Raw genomic sequence first — 14,284 nt, 5'->3', positions numbered from 1 at the left:
GGCATGTATAACTGAGTATCATCAGCATAGCAGTGAAAGGTAATCCCAAAGTGCCGCAATATGTGCCCAAGGGGTGCTATATAAAGGGAGAAAAGCAGGGGGCCTAAGACGGACCCTGTGGAACCCCAAATTTCATGTGACTAAGGTTAGAGGTAGTGTTACTGTACAAAACAGTGAGAACGACTGGTCAAGTATGACGTCAACCATGCAAGGGCACTCCAAGTAATCCCAAAATGATTTTCCAGCCTATCAAGTAGAATATGATGATCCATGGTATCAAATGCAGCACTAAGATCTAACAGCACAAGAACCAATGTGGTGTCCGAATCCATTGCAAGCAGAAGATCATTAACCACTTTAGTGAGCGCCGTCTCTGTGGAATAATATTTTCTAAAAGCAGACTGCAGTGGCTCAAAAAGATTATTCTCAGTAAGATAGTCCATGACCTGCCACTTTTTCCAGTATTTTAGAGCAAAATGATATCAGCCGATAGTTTTCCAATACACTAGGGTCAAGATTAGGTTTCTTAAGTAATGTTTTAATCACTGCAGATTTGAAACATTTAGGAACAGATCCAGAAGTTAAAGAAAGATTAATAATTTCCAGCACAGTCGGCCCAAGAGTGGGCCACAGGTCCTTAAACAGTTTTGTTGGTATAGGATCAAATAAACAGGTTGTGCTTTCATTAATAATCTATGTGGATGTATGTATAATTTTGAACCTGTATTGTTTTTTAGAAAACCCCTATTAAAATGCCCATCAATTTTGTTTGGGGGCATTTTCTGTTCAAAGTGTATGTTGTACAATCTTTCTGCCACAGAAAAAAAAAAAAAAAAAAAACAGTTAAAAGAAATCAATATGACATGACTTGTCATACTTGATCTAGTAAGTTCCTTCAGCTGCTCCCTTGTTTTCACTCGGGTTCGCCACATTAAATCCAAGGTGGATCTGCATGTTGATTTGACAACTCCACATTATATGGAGAAAATGTGGCGGGGTTTGAACCGGGAACCTTCTGCATTGAAACCAAGTGCACTCACCACTTGGCCACCATAAATTGGTTCTGGTCTGAAAGTTTCTCTTATTGGCTCGGCAACAAAAAGGAAGAAATGGCAGGACTGTCCAAAAGGGAAAATTTCTATTTAATAATACTTGTGAATTAAGAGCAAAATCGTACTCTGCATAAACTGTAAAATGTAGTAGGAGGTTATTTCCAAGTACTTTATCAACATGTAATTATTGATTTGCTTTGACTGTTTTCATTTAGGTTTTGCTGCCATAATGTTTCAATTTATTTTACTTGATAATGACTTTCTAATTGAATCTGAACTGGAAGACAAATAGAATATTCATGTTATTTTATTCTTTTCTCACTACAGGGATGCTCCCTATCTGCCAAGCTTACTCCTTCCTGTTTTTTCACCCCATTTCTGGAGTGCAAACACCTCATCGGCAGACATTGTGCCCCTGAGCTCTCACCATTTCCTTCCTGTTTGGTTGGCTGGTTGACAACACAGAGAACTGATGCGACGGTTTGTCTACTGCAAGGTGGTTTTGACCACCTCTTTAGTGTGGGTGTTGGTGGATGCATTCTTGTTGCTCTATTTCAGTGAGTGCAACAAATGTGAGGAAAGGAAGGACCGTTCGCTGCTCCCTGCCGTCCGAGGTAAGTCCACGCCAACAGTGTTGTATCTTTTATCAATATTTCCTGAGTAGGGCTTAAACCAGAAATTTTAATTATTTATTTTTTTCAGGTAGTTTTTTCATATTGCATATAAACATGTACAATTGCATCAGAATAACTACAGTGACAAGATCATCACATTTGTGTAACGCAGTCAGTTGTATTAAGTTTTTTTTACCATGTACGGTCTATCAGGAGATGGGTGTTTTCAGTGTTCAGAAGTCAGAGCAGTTGTTACTTTGGTCGAGCTCTGCTAATATTAGTAAAATAGTAAAATGTTACTAGCCCACATTTGTAATTTAGACTTTACAAGCACATCTAAGAAATTAGAATATTGTGAAAAAGTTCAGTGTTTTTTGTCATTTATTTCAGAAAGTGAATGTATTCTGGACTTGTTACATATAAACTAAAATACTTCATGCATTGTTTTATTTTAATTTTCAAAATTGCATTTTCCAACTCAGAAAAGAAAGAAAAAAACAAAATCTCAAAATATTAAACCCCCATTACACATAGCAAGAATGTGGAGGAGCCAGTCCGACACGGCAAATATTGCCGTAATCTGACACAGTCAGGAGGAAAAGAGGCGTGGTCAGCCGTGGTCCGAACGCACCCGAACTGTTTCGTGCACACTTGCACGATGCAGCCCAAATACATTTCAGACAACAGTCAGATGATACAGACTGCTGTCAGACAGCACCGACATTGGAGCTGTCACTCAGCCACGCAGTCAAATCTCCTCTTGTCCTCACATTCCCAGCGCTAAACTGACCTCTCATCAGTGTGTGTCTCACATGACGGAGTGCGCGCGTGTACGTGCGTAAACAGGTGATACGAGTGATGAGTGTGTGTCCACTCAGCTGCGCATGTGTGTTCACAATGGCTGAACGAGCCACATGTGTTTGCGTGTGTAGAACAGGTGATCAAAGCAGTGTGCAAGTGTGTGGCTGAAATGTGCACTCAGCTGCGTGTATATGTGTTCATAAATGCTGTACCAGCCACTCCGTGTGCGCACGCAGCAAGTGGACTTTATCTTTTCTTTTTTTTAAACTCTTTATTGTTGTCATTTTACTAGATATGCATCTTAACACAAATGCAGTTGGATTATCATTGTGGGATGCCGCTTCACATGGGGTTTATTCATACCAGAGGTGGATTATGTATTTGTCATCTGATCGACGTTGCCAACACACAGCGCATCCGGGTGAAAGGGACTTGACCAGCTGTCTGCACTGCACTGTGGAACGTGGTGTACCGGAGGTGAGTTACATGTTTATTTATGCCATCATGTGTTGGGCAAACATTTCCACATAAATTGCGGTCAGATGGTCGTTAGATTACACAAGGACCGTATTGTATTGTAGCAAATTTAAATATTAAATAATCTTAAATAATTTTACTCTTTCAGATTAATTGTACCTCACATGTGGGGCACAAAAATATGTAGGAATTCAAAACATTAATAATTTGGCCACAGACGGCGGCACCGTGTGTTTTTTTAAACAGACAAACACACTGCTTCACTTTAAATGCGCAGTAAGTCTATTTCAGATGATCAGTGTGGACCCTCTTTCTCTTAAAAGGCTTTATTTTACTCTGTGTCGCATTGGAAAGCGGTAGCTTTGAGGGCTAAATTATTAGCTGTTACACGGCCTGAACACATGCTCTAGTCTTCTTCTGTTGTTTTTATTGATCTCACAGAGGAGAAATTCACATGTTACGTCAGCTTTTAAAAGCACACAAGATGGGTGCAAATAGAGGAAAATGTTCATCAAACAGCGTGTGCAAGGATAAGCAATAATAATAATACTTGTAACAGTACAAGAGAGAAGAAAATGAGGTAGAAATAGAATATGTATGTGTGTGTGAGATATATATATATATATATATATATATATATACACACACACACATACATACATACTTATCTTTTTCTGGGGACCTTACAGTGCCACACACAGACCTGGCATAATACTACAACTTTTAAATGAAGCTTCGAGGCACAGAATTTGCCTCGATCATTTTTGTAATAAAATTATTCAAGTTATTCGAGTAATCTTTTCAGCCCTACTGATTAGCAGGTCAGTCTATTTGGCAGGTATTGATAAAGGTCAGTTTTAAAGTTGACTTGAGGAGGCTCGTTTATCCTGTGTGCAGCAAATGTTGATTCAAAAATATGGCATTTTTAGAAATGACATATGTAGTGCTAATTGGCGAGAAATGGAAACTTGTGAGTCATAGACAACCAGACATAACACTCTATTTATGCTCATCACTGAAATATGAGCAATCGTGTCTCAGAAGACTCATTACCGGTGAGATTGAGGGGAACCCTTTTACTGTAATTGCTTGGGATAAAGTAGCAGGCAGGGACAAGGAGTTAGATTGATTGACCACAGGACAGACACAGCCAATGTTTTCTTCCCAGATGATCTTTGTCATCATTTATAATGAACCCTCTTTGTCATGGAGAGCGTGTGCTGGCCTGGAAAATACCATAGAAAGCTGGTTTCATTAGGCCCTCTGATCTCTGCTGCGAAAGGTGAAATTTATATATATATATATATATATATATATATATATATATATATATATATATATATATATATATATATTCAAACCTTAATATTGCAGAGAGCAGAGAGCAAAAACTGTACTCTGCTGTCACATTGAAGTAACAGAAAGGTGTCATGTACTGAGCATTTGCTCATCATATTTGAAACCGTAATGTATCGTTTCCACACATGATGTAATGTGCTGTAAGAAGAAAAATAACTAGCTGTCTCATGCAGAGAAAATAGCGTGAAATATGGGACTAAAATATTAACCCTATTCAGGACATTGGTTGTTTGGATCAGCAATTTCAGTTAAATATATCATATAGCAGACAAACACAGTGATATTTGAGAAGTGAAATGAAGTTTATAGGATTTACAGAAAGTGTGCAATAATTCTTTAAACAAAATTAGGCAGGTGCATAAAGTCGGTCACCCCAACAGAAAAAGTACATAATTATTTAGTAGATCCTCCTTTTGCAGAAATAACAGCCTCGAAACGCTTCCTATAGCTTCCAATGAGAGTCTGGATTGTGGTTGAAGGTATTTTGGACCATTGTTCTTTACAAAACATCTCAGGTTTGTTGGTTTCCGAGCATGGACAGCCTGCTTAAAATCACACCACAGATTTTCATTAATATTCAGGTCTGGGGACTGAGATGGCTATTCCAGAATGTTGTACTTGTTTCTCTGCTTGAATGCCTTAGTAGATTTTGAGCAGTGTTTAGGGTCGTTGTCTTTTTGAAAGATCCACCCCCGGCGGAACTTCAACTTTGTCACTGATTCATGAACATTGTTCTCAAGAATCTGCTGATATTGACTGGAATCCATGTGCCCCTCAACTTTAACAAGATTCCCAGTACCTGCACTGGCCACACAGCCCCACAGCATGATGTAACCACCTCCAAATTTTACTGTAGGTAGCAAGTGTTTTTCTTGGAATGGTGTGTTCTTTTTCAGCTATGCATACCGCCCCTTGTTATGTCCAAATAACTCAATTTTAGTTTCATCAGTCCACAGCACCTTACTCCAAAATGAAGCTGGCTTGTCCAAATGTGCTTTAGCATACCTCAAGCGACTCTGTTTGTGCCGTGTATGCAGAAAAGGCTTCCTTTGCATTACAGCATCATACAGCATCTTCTTGTGCAAAGTGTGCTGTATAGTTGAACAATGCACAGAGACACTATCAAAATCATGTTGTAGGTCTTTGGAGAAGGTCTGTGGGTTGACTGTGACTGTTCTCACCATCCTTCGCTTCAGCTTATCTGAGATTTTTCTTGACCTGCCATTTCAGGCCTTAACTAGTACTGTGCCTACGGTCTTCCATTTCCTCACTATGTTCCTCACAGTGGAAACTGACAGCTGAAATCTCTGAGATAGCTTTTTCTATCCTTCCTCTAAACCATGATGTTCAACAATCTTTGCTTTCAGGTCATTTGAGAGTTGTTTAGAGGCTCTCATGTTGCCACTCATTAGAAGAGATGCAAAGAGGAGAAACATTTGCAAATGGCCAGCTTAAATACCCTTTCTCATTATTGGATTCACCTGTGTAAGGAGGTCAAGGGTCAGTGAGCTTACCAAACCGATTTTGTGTTCTAATAATTAGTGCTAAATGTATTCAAATCAATAAAATGACAAGGGGTTACAAATTTATACACCTGTCTAATTTTGTTTACTTTCTGTGTCAGGGGTGATGACCAAGAGCTAAACAGATTTAGGACCCCAGAAACAAGCAGACTGACTCAGCAGGATGTTTGTCAGAAATCTAGATGATTTATTACAGCTCAAAGTGAAACTAACAAAACCATGCTAACCACTTGGTGAGGGACACAAGATGCCAAATACTAAAAAAAGCAATTCTCAACAAAAGAAACAAACAGAACACAGTACTCACAAACCAGACTGGAAACAAATGGCAACACTCTGTAACCGTCAAACAGTAGACAATGGACCCACAAGGAAAAAACAAACAAGGCGTGGTTTAAATAAGCAGACTTGAGAAAAGCAGGTGTAAATAATCAAAGGCAATCAAGACATGTGAAGGACTTAAAATGAACACATGAGGGCAGTAAACCAGGAGGTCCTCAAGACTAAATAACATAAGAGCATAACCCATAACCAACTAAGCATTAAGAGAAAAAACATTTAACATAGAATAACCAAAGACACTAGAAAGAAACGACAAAACAAAAGGCATAAATCAGGACCCAAACATCATATGCAAGAACAAACTCTACCAAACACAAAAGACAAGTGACACTCAACCTGTTATAATCAAAGGAGCCAGAGACACAAGATGCATAATAAAGTAACCAGACATGCAACTCTGATGTACCAGAATCTAAGAACCATGAGTATTGCTTCAGAACAGACATGATGGAACTGCTGCTGAAAGTGTAACTCCACAAAATGCAAATGTTATACAACAGCCATGAGAACTTAACAATACTATTCTAAACTGTTCCATCAGTACAACAAAGCAAGACAAAATCCAAACAAACACTAGTGGTACAGAGACCGCCCCTTTAAGAGGCAAACACACACACACCCATCTAGTGCACTGCATCATACACACAGGGCCAGGGAGGAAAAAGCATACTGACCTACACATAACAATTGACAAAGACGGGACATACAGACCAAACTCAAACATACCCTTAACTTAGGAAGTCAAACATGAGCAAATCCCGCAACTAGACGACAGCATGACATTCTGTCAATCCTATGAACTTCATTTCACTTCTCAAATAGCACTGTGTTTGTCTGCTATATGATATATTTAACTGAAATTTCTGATCCAGACAACCAATGATTTATAAAGGAAAATCATGAAAATTATCAGGGGTGCCCAAACCTTTGCATATAACTGTATAAATGGATATAAAACCATGCACAAAATGATGTGTAAAATGGCACTAGCAGTTGCTGCATTAGTGTCAGAGGACCTTGCAAATGGTGCAGTCTGACGGACGTGGGCGTGTATTCAGGGAACACGGGGATTTTCTTGCAAATGACAATAATTAGCTCATAAACCGATTTTGATTACCCAGGCCAGTGATACTGCAGTTGCGCACAGAACTTGGCTGTCCCTGAGCGCAATACATCGAGAAGCCAGGCGGTTGTCTGTGCCCACACAGATGATGACCACGCTGTGCTTCCTGGCAACAGGGACATTTCAAAGTGAGTTGGCGGATCAGTCAGGAGTGTGCTAGTCAACGATGAGCCGAGCCACACCAGCTGTGTGGAATGCAGTCATCCGAAAGTCATCAGGCACATCCGAATCTACCTGATGTCAATGAGCTTACCAAACCAATTTTGTGTTCCAATAATTAGTGCTGTATTCAAATCAATAAAATTACAAGGGTGCCCAAATTTATGCACCTGCCCAATTTTGTTTAAATTATTATTGCACACTTTCTGTAAATATGAGAAACTTCATTTCACTTCTCAAATATCAGTGTGTTCGTCTGCTATATGATATATTTAACTGAAATTTCTGATCCAGACCACCAATGATTCATAAAGGAAAATCATGAAAATTATCAGGGGTGCCCAAACTTTTGCATACTTACTGTATGTTACATTATATACAATGCAGTGGCACTAGGCAAGCTAAAAACACTTGGAGGTAAACATGTGCATTTAACTGTGAAGAAACGTTTTAAAAATGATGGATTGTACAGTTAGCCGCTTAACTTAGTCCCATAGCTGTACAACGGCACCACTATACACAGACTCATTACAAATCGATTGCAGAAGAGAGGCTTGTTTTGATATTGTTGATATAAATGCTGTGTAATAAATGATTTTAGTTGTCAAGTAAAGGCAATCCTAACTTGTGCTGATTTTGTCTTTTTTGTGTGAATACCTTTTTATATTGATCTACTTGAAAAGCAATAATTGTCTTCAGCTTTGCGCTTGATTGGGGAAACTGCCTAAACATGTGTTGCAGACAGCATTTCTTTCATTCCATTTGGGTTTATAGCCATGTCTTTCAGAATTAAGCTGGTGTCCAAGCTGAGATTGGCAGCAGTTCAACAGAAAAAAAAAGGAAAATAGTTAACAATTCAGCAGGCAGCTGTCTATCTCCATGAGGGGTTGTTGGGATCCTCTCATTCTGAGGCCATGCAGTGTGTCCCCATTTCATGGAAATCACTGTGACGTCTGTATGAGATTTCTGTAGGGATGTGGGGTGATGCCAGTCATTGTTCTGTGGTGGCATGAAGAAACTAGTATTCAGTTTTGTCTAAAAGCACCAGATTTGTCACACATGTAGACTGGTATATTCTCAGCAAATATGGATGTTGAGACATCTGAATTTTTCTCAGAAGAGCCATGACAGCCATTATCCAAAATGGCCACCATGCAATATTGCAGTTGCGTACAGGGGATAATTAATTTTCAAGATGTTTTTGCTAGAAGAAGGACCAGTTGCATCAAATCTTGTGCTAGAACTGATCACTGATTCTTTGATTGCCATTTTGGGCAACGCGGTGGGTTAGTGGGTTGCGCTATTGCCTCACAGCAAGAACGTCATGGGATTGATTTCCACCTGTGGCCTTTCTGTGTCTAGTTTGCATGTTCTCCCTGTGTCTGCGTGGGTTTCACAGCTTTCTCCCACGTCCAAAGATATGCAGGTTAGGTGGATTTGAAACTTGTCCGTAGCAATGCATGTGGGTGTGAATGTGTTTGTTTGTCTATATGTGGCCCTGTGATAGACTGGCGTCTTGTCCAGGGTGTACCACACCTCACACCCTATGATTGCTGGGATAGCCCCCCCCCGCCTCGCCAGGCAACCCTTAATTGCTGTAAGCGGTTGAAGATGAGTGATTGAGAGTGATTGCCATTTTGTCTAAAATACGCAATATGGTGGCCATTTTGAAAAATATCTTCAGTTTTTGGGGTAGAATTGAGCTTTGCTGTCTTCAGACAAGGTAACAGATTTTCCCAAGTTTTTCATCAATACTTTCATCAAAACCAGACAGTAGAAATACATAGGTGGGTAATAGGTACTACAATTGCTGCCAATTGCAAACATAACTATCCCTCAAATTAGAAAATGGCAAACATGATGATGTTTTCTACAAAATAGCTGCCATAAAACACTCTGACATTCATCATTATTTTTTCGACTTCTCCCATTAGGGGTTGCCACAGCAATCATTCATTTCCATCTCACGCTGTCGATTCTCAATGTATACAATTTCTTTTTCTTGATACCATGAACAGTACTTTATTGGTAGACCCTCTTTAAACCACCTATAATGCTGGTTGAAATTTGGAGCCATTTTCCAAAATGGCTGCCAGAATGGACACTGTGTTGATTGTTATGGACCAAATGACTGTCGGGAACAGTCAGTCTTCAGTGATGCAGTACTGATTGAAAATGAGTTGCCACAGCTAAAATAAGTCCTCTCGGCTTGCCCGTTTTTCACTTGGGGTCGCCGTTAGCTGGCATAGCGCTTCTACTGGTTGAAATTCCAGAGGTCTCAATATCCAGTTTTGCTTAGAATATTTCAGTTTACATTTGTGCTAGATTTGGTACCAACAGTGGACGATTGGTCTGATATTTTTGAGAGTGCTGTTAGATTTTTGAACATCTGAGAGGTTATTTAACTCCAATGTCATTGACAATTTGGATTTTGGAGCGTAAGGTCACTGTGCTGTATAGAGGTCTGTAGCCAATGTGGAGAAGAAGTTGCTGTTGTCTTTTCTCCCACCCAGTGTGCCTTAATTGAGAGAGTGGTGACATGATGAGTCGAAAAAAACTGGTCACATGACTCATGGTGCCATCTTGGGTTCAAAATAGCATTCACTGTTAATCTGTCTGCATGGAAATCCAGCTATTTTATTTATTTATTCCTTTAAAATGCCAGGTTGCTGTGCATTTGGATGCACAAATAGACACAACAAGGGCTTCAGGATGTACAGATTCCCTTCAGATCAAACAGAATAAAAATTTGGGAAAATAAAGTCAGCCGTGTGGGATGGAAGCCGACTTCATCATCAAAGCTTTGAGAGGTAAATTTATTGTTCAGTCCCATGTACAGTAAAACTCACCTAAACCATCATCGTATAAACCAGATATTCACAGTCACTGGACAAAAAAGTCCCAAAGTTTTTATATTGTTTTCCATGTAATAAACACTGTATATAGCGGATTTTGTGCAACGGATTTTCGCTGACATAAACTGGATAAACTGTCCCATCTAATCGCAGTTTATTTCCATTAAAAACCCAGAGCAGTCTGGACGTGCACAGTAACAGAGGTACAAATTAAAGTTCAGCTCTGACACTTGCCGATTTGAGTAATGTGGGACTTGAGTCATTTCTGTGATTAAAAGCCAGACCGTTTATTTTTTCACACCATGCTCGGACCTGCAGCCTGGATTTACAAAGTAACAGGGGTCAATGTTCCAATCCCGCTGAATCTTCCTCTGGTCCAGTGGAAGATCCAGTGGGATTAAAACATTGTCACATTAAAGGAAGTAACAAAGGAATAAATCAAATCAGATCAAATCAATTTTATTTATATAGCGCCAAATCACAACCATCAGTTGCCCCAAGGCGCTTTATATTGTAAGGCAAAAGCCATACAATAATTACAGAAAAACCCCAACGGTCAAAACGACCCCCTGTGAGCAAGCACTTGGCGACAGTGGGAAGGAAAAACTCCCTTTTAACAGGAAGAAACCTCCAGCAGAACCAGGCTCTGGGAGGGGCAGTATTCTGCTGGGACTGGTTGGGGCTGAGGGAGAGAATCAGGAAAAAGACATGCTGTGGAAAAGAGCAGAGATCAATCACTAATGATTAAATGCAGAGTGGTGCATACAGAGCAAAAAGAGAAAGAAACACTCAGTGCATCATGGGAACCCCCCAGCAGTCTAAGTCTATAGCAGCATAACTAAGGGATGGTTCAGGGTCACCTGATCCAGCCCTAACTATAAGCTTTAGCAAAAAGGAAAGTTTTAAGCCCAATCTTAAAAGTAGAGAGGGTGTCTGTCTCCCTGATCCGAATTGGGAGCTGGTTTCACAGGAGAGGAGCCTGAAAGCTGAAGGCTCTGCCTCCCATTCTACTCTTAAAAACCCTAGGAACTACAAGTAAGTCTGCAGTCTTGAGAGCGAAGCGCTCTATTGGGGTGATATGGTACTATGAGGTCCCTAAGATAAGATGGGACCTGATTATTCAAAACCTTATAAGTAAGAAGAAGAATTATAAATTCTATTCTAGAATTAACAGGAAGCCAATGAAGAGAGGCCAATATGGGTGAAATATGCTCTCTCCTTCTAGTCCCCGTCAGTACTGTAGCTGCAGCATTTTGAATTAACTGAAGGCTTTTCAGGGAACTTTTAGGACAACCTGATAATAATGAATTACAATAGTCCAGCCTAGAGGAAATAAATGCATGAATTAGTTTTTCAGCATCACTCTGAGACAAGACCTTTCTAATTTTAGAGATATTGCGCAAATGCAAAAAAGCAGTCCTACATTTTTGCTTAATATGCACATTGAAGGACATATCCTGATCAAAAATGACTCCAAGATTTCTCACAGTATTACTAGAGGTCAGGGTAATGCCATCCAGAGTAAGGATCTGGTTAGACACCATGTTTCTAAGATTTGTGGGGCCAAGTACAATAACTTCAGTTTTATCTGAATTTAAAAGCAGGAAATTAGAGGTCATCCATGTCTTTATGTCTGTAAGACATTCCTGCAGTTTAACTAATTGGTGTGTGTCCTCTGGCTTCATGGATAGATAAAGCTGGGTATCATCTGCGTAACAATGAAAATTTAATCAATGCTTTCTAATAATACTGCCTAAGGGAAGCATGTATAAAGTGAATAAAATTAGTCCTAGCACAGAACCTTGTGGAACTCCATAATTAACCTTAATCTGTAAAGAAGACTCCCCATTTACATGAACAAATTGTAATCTGTTAGATAAATATGATTCAAACCACCGCAGTGCCTTTAATACCTATGGCATGCTCTGATCTCTGTAATAAAATTTTATGGTCAACAGTATCAAAAGCAGCACTGAGGTCTAGCAGGACAAGCACAAAGATGAGTCCACTGTCTGAGGCCATAAGAAGATCATTTATAACCTTCACTAATGCTGTTTCTATACTATGATGAATTCTAAAACCTGACTGAAACTCTTCAAATAGACCATTCCTCTGCAGATGATCAGTTAGCTGTTTTACAACTACCCTTTCAAGAATTTTTGAGAGAAAAGGAAGGTTGGAGATTGGCCTATAATTAGCTAAGATAGCAGGGTCAAGTGATGGCTTTTTAAGTAATGGTTTAATTACTGCCACCTTAAAAGCCTGTGGTACATAGCCAACTAATAAAGATAGATTGATCATATTTAAGATCGAAGCATTAATTAATGGTAGGGCTTCCTTGAGCAGCCTGGTAGGAATGGGGTCTAATAAACATGTTGATGATTTGGAGGAAGTAACTAATGAAAATAACTCAGACAGAACAATCGGAGAGAAAGAGTCTAACCAAATACCAGCATTACTGAAAGCAGCCAAAGATAATGACGTGCCTTTGGGATGGTTATGAGTAACTTTTTCTCTAATAGTTAAAATTTTATTAGCAAAGAAAGTCATGAAGTCATTACTAGTTAAAGTTAAAGGAATACTCAGCTCAATAGAGCTCTGACTCTTTGTCAGCCTGGCTACAGTGCTGAAAAGAAACCTGGGGTTGTTCTTATTTTCTTCAATTAGTGATGAGTAGTAAGATGTCCTAGCTTTATGGAGGGCTTTTTGTATAGAGCAACAGACTCTTTTTCCAGGCTAAGTGAAGATCTTCTAAATTAGTGAGACGCCATTTCCTCTCCAACTTACGGGTTATCTGCTTTAAGCTGCGAGTTTGTGAGTTATACCACGGAGTCAGGCACTTCTGATTTAAGGCTCTCTTTTTCAGAGGAGCTACAGCATCCAAAGTTGTGCTCAGTGAGGATGTAAAACTATTGACAAGATAATCTATCTCACTCACAGAGTTTAGGTAGCTACTCTGCACTGTGTTGGTATATGGCATTGGAGAACATAACAAAGAAGGAATCATATCCTTAAACCTAGTTACAGCGCTTTCCGAAAGACTTCTACTGTAATGAAACTTATTCCCCACTGCTGGGTAGTCCATTAAAGTAAATGTAAATGTTATTAAGAAATGATCAGACAGAAGGGGGTTTTCAGGGAATACTGTTAAGTCTTCAATTTCCATACCATAAGTCAGAACAAGATCTAAAGTATGGTTAAAGTGGTGGGTGGACTCATTTACATTTTGAGCGAAGCCAATTGAGTCTAATAATAGATTAAATGCAGTGTTGAGTAAGTGTGTAGGCTTCTTTAATTTTTTTTGTTTTATGTTCACTGCAGTAGCCTTGCACCTGGTGATGTGCATATATCTACACTGATTGAAAGTAACAGGGGTACAAATTAAAGTTCAGCGCTCTGACACTCGCCGATTTGAGGAAGGTGGGACTGGAATCATTTCCCTGATTAAAAGACTGACTGTTTATTTTTTTCACACCGTGTTCAGACTCTGAAAGCAGAATTTCCTCTTAAACTGTTCACTGTAATACTCAGTCTAAATCACAGTGTGCCATTTTGAGTAAGAATACAATCAAAAAAGAGTAAACAATTTTAAATGTGTGAAAACAATTATGAACAACTACAATAATAGGTGAAACCTCACAAAAAACAAAAGAAATCAACAAAAAGTTTTACTGTTGGTTTAAATGGAAAGGAGTTGGTGCTTGCCACACTCCCACAAATCTTGGTGTGTTTCTTCAGGGTGCAAATGAAGTCAGTAGGTGTATGTCTGACAGAACACAGTGTTTTTTAATGGCATTTTTTCTAACACCAGGATGGTGTCATGCGGAGTGCCACAAGGGAGTGCCACTCAGTCCATTATTATTTACAATTTTCACGAATGATTTACCATATATTTTACATAAAGATAGTATAGTGATGTATGCAGATGATTCAACCTTTTATACATCAGCACGCTCATGCAATGATCTTGAAACTGTTT

General features: G+C 39.2%; 1 protein-coding gene across 2 annotated transcripts in view; it reads left to right on the top strand.

The window, feature by feature from the left end:
- galnt13 (UDP-N-acetyl-alpha-D-galactosamine:polypeptide N-acetylgalactosaminyltransferase 13) overlaps positions 1-14,284 on the top strand; it is a 143,712-nt gene that overhangs the window by 25,479 nt on the left and 103,949 nt on the right. Inside the window, exon 2 of one of the 2 annotated variants that reach the window (XM_034186351.1) lies at positions 1,380-1,666. In XM_034186351.1, the coding sequence (XP_034042242.1) occupies positions 1,525-1,666 (142 nt within the window). In that variant the 5' untranslated portion in view covers positions 1,380-1,524. Of the gene's footprint in view, positions 1-1,284; positions 1,667-14,284 lie in introns of those variants that run through there. The other variant, XM_034186350.1, reaches the window with a different exon arrangement.

Source organism: Thalassophryne amazonica, chromosome 14 (genome assembly GCF_902500255.1).
Source record: "Thalassophryne amazonica chromosome 14, fThaAma1.1, whole genome shotgun sequence".
Taxonomy (NCBI): domain Eukaryota; kingdom Metazoa; phylum Chordata; class Actinopteri; order Batrachoidiformes; family Batrachoididae; genus Thalassophryne; species Thalassophryne amazonica.
This window is presented reverse-complemented; position numbering and strand designations above follow the sequence as displayed.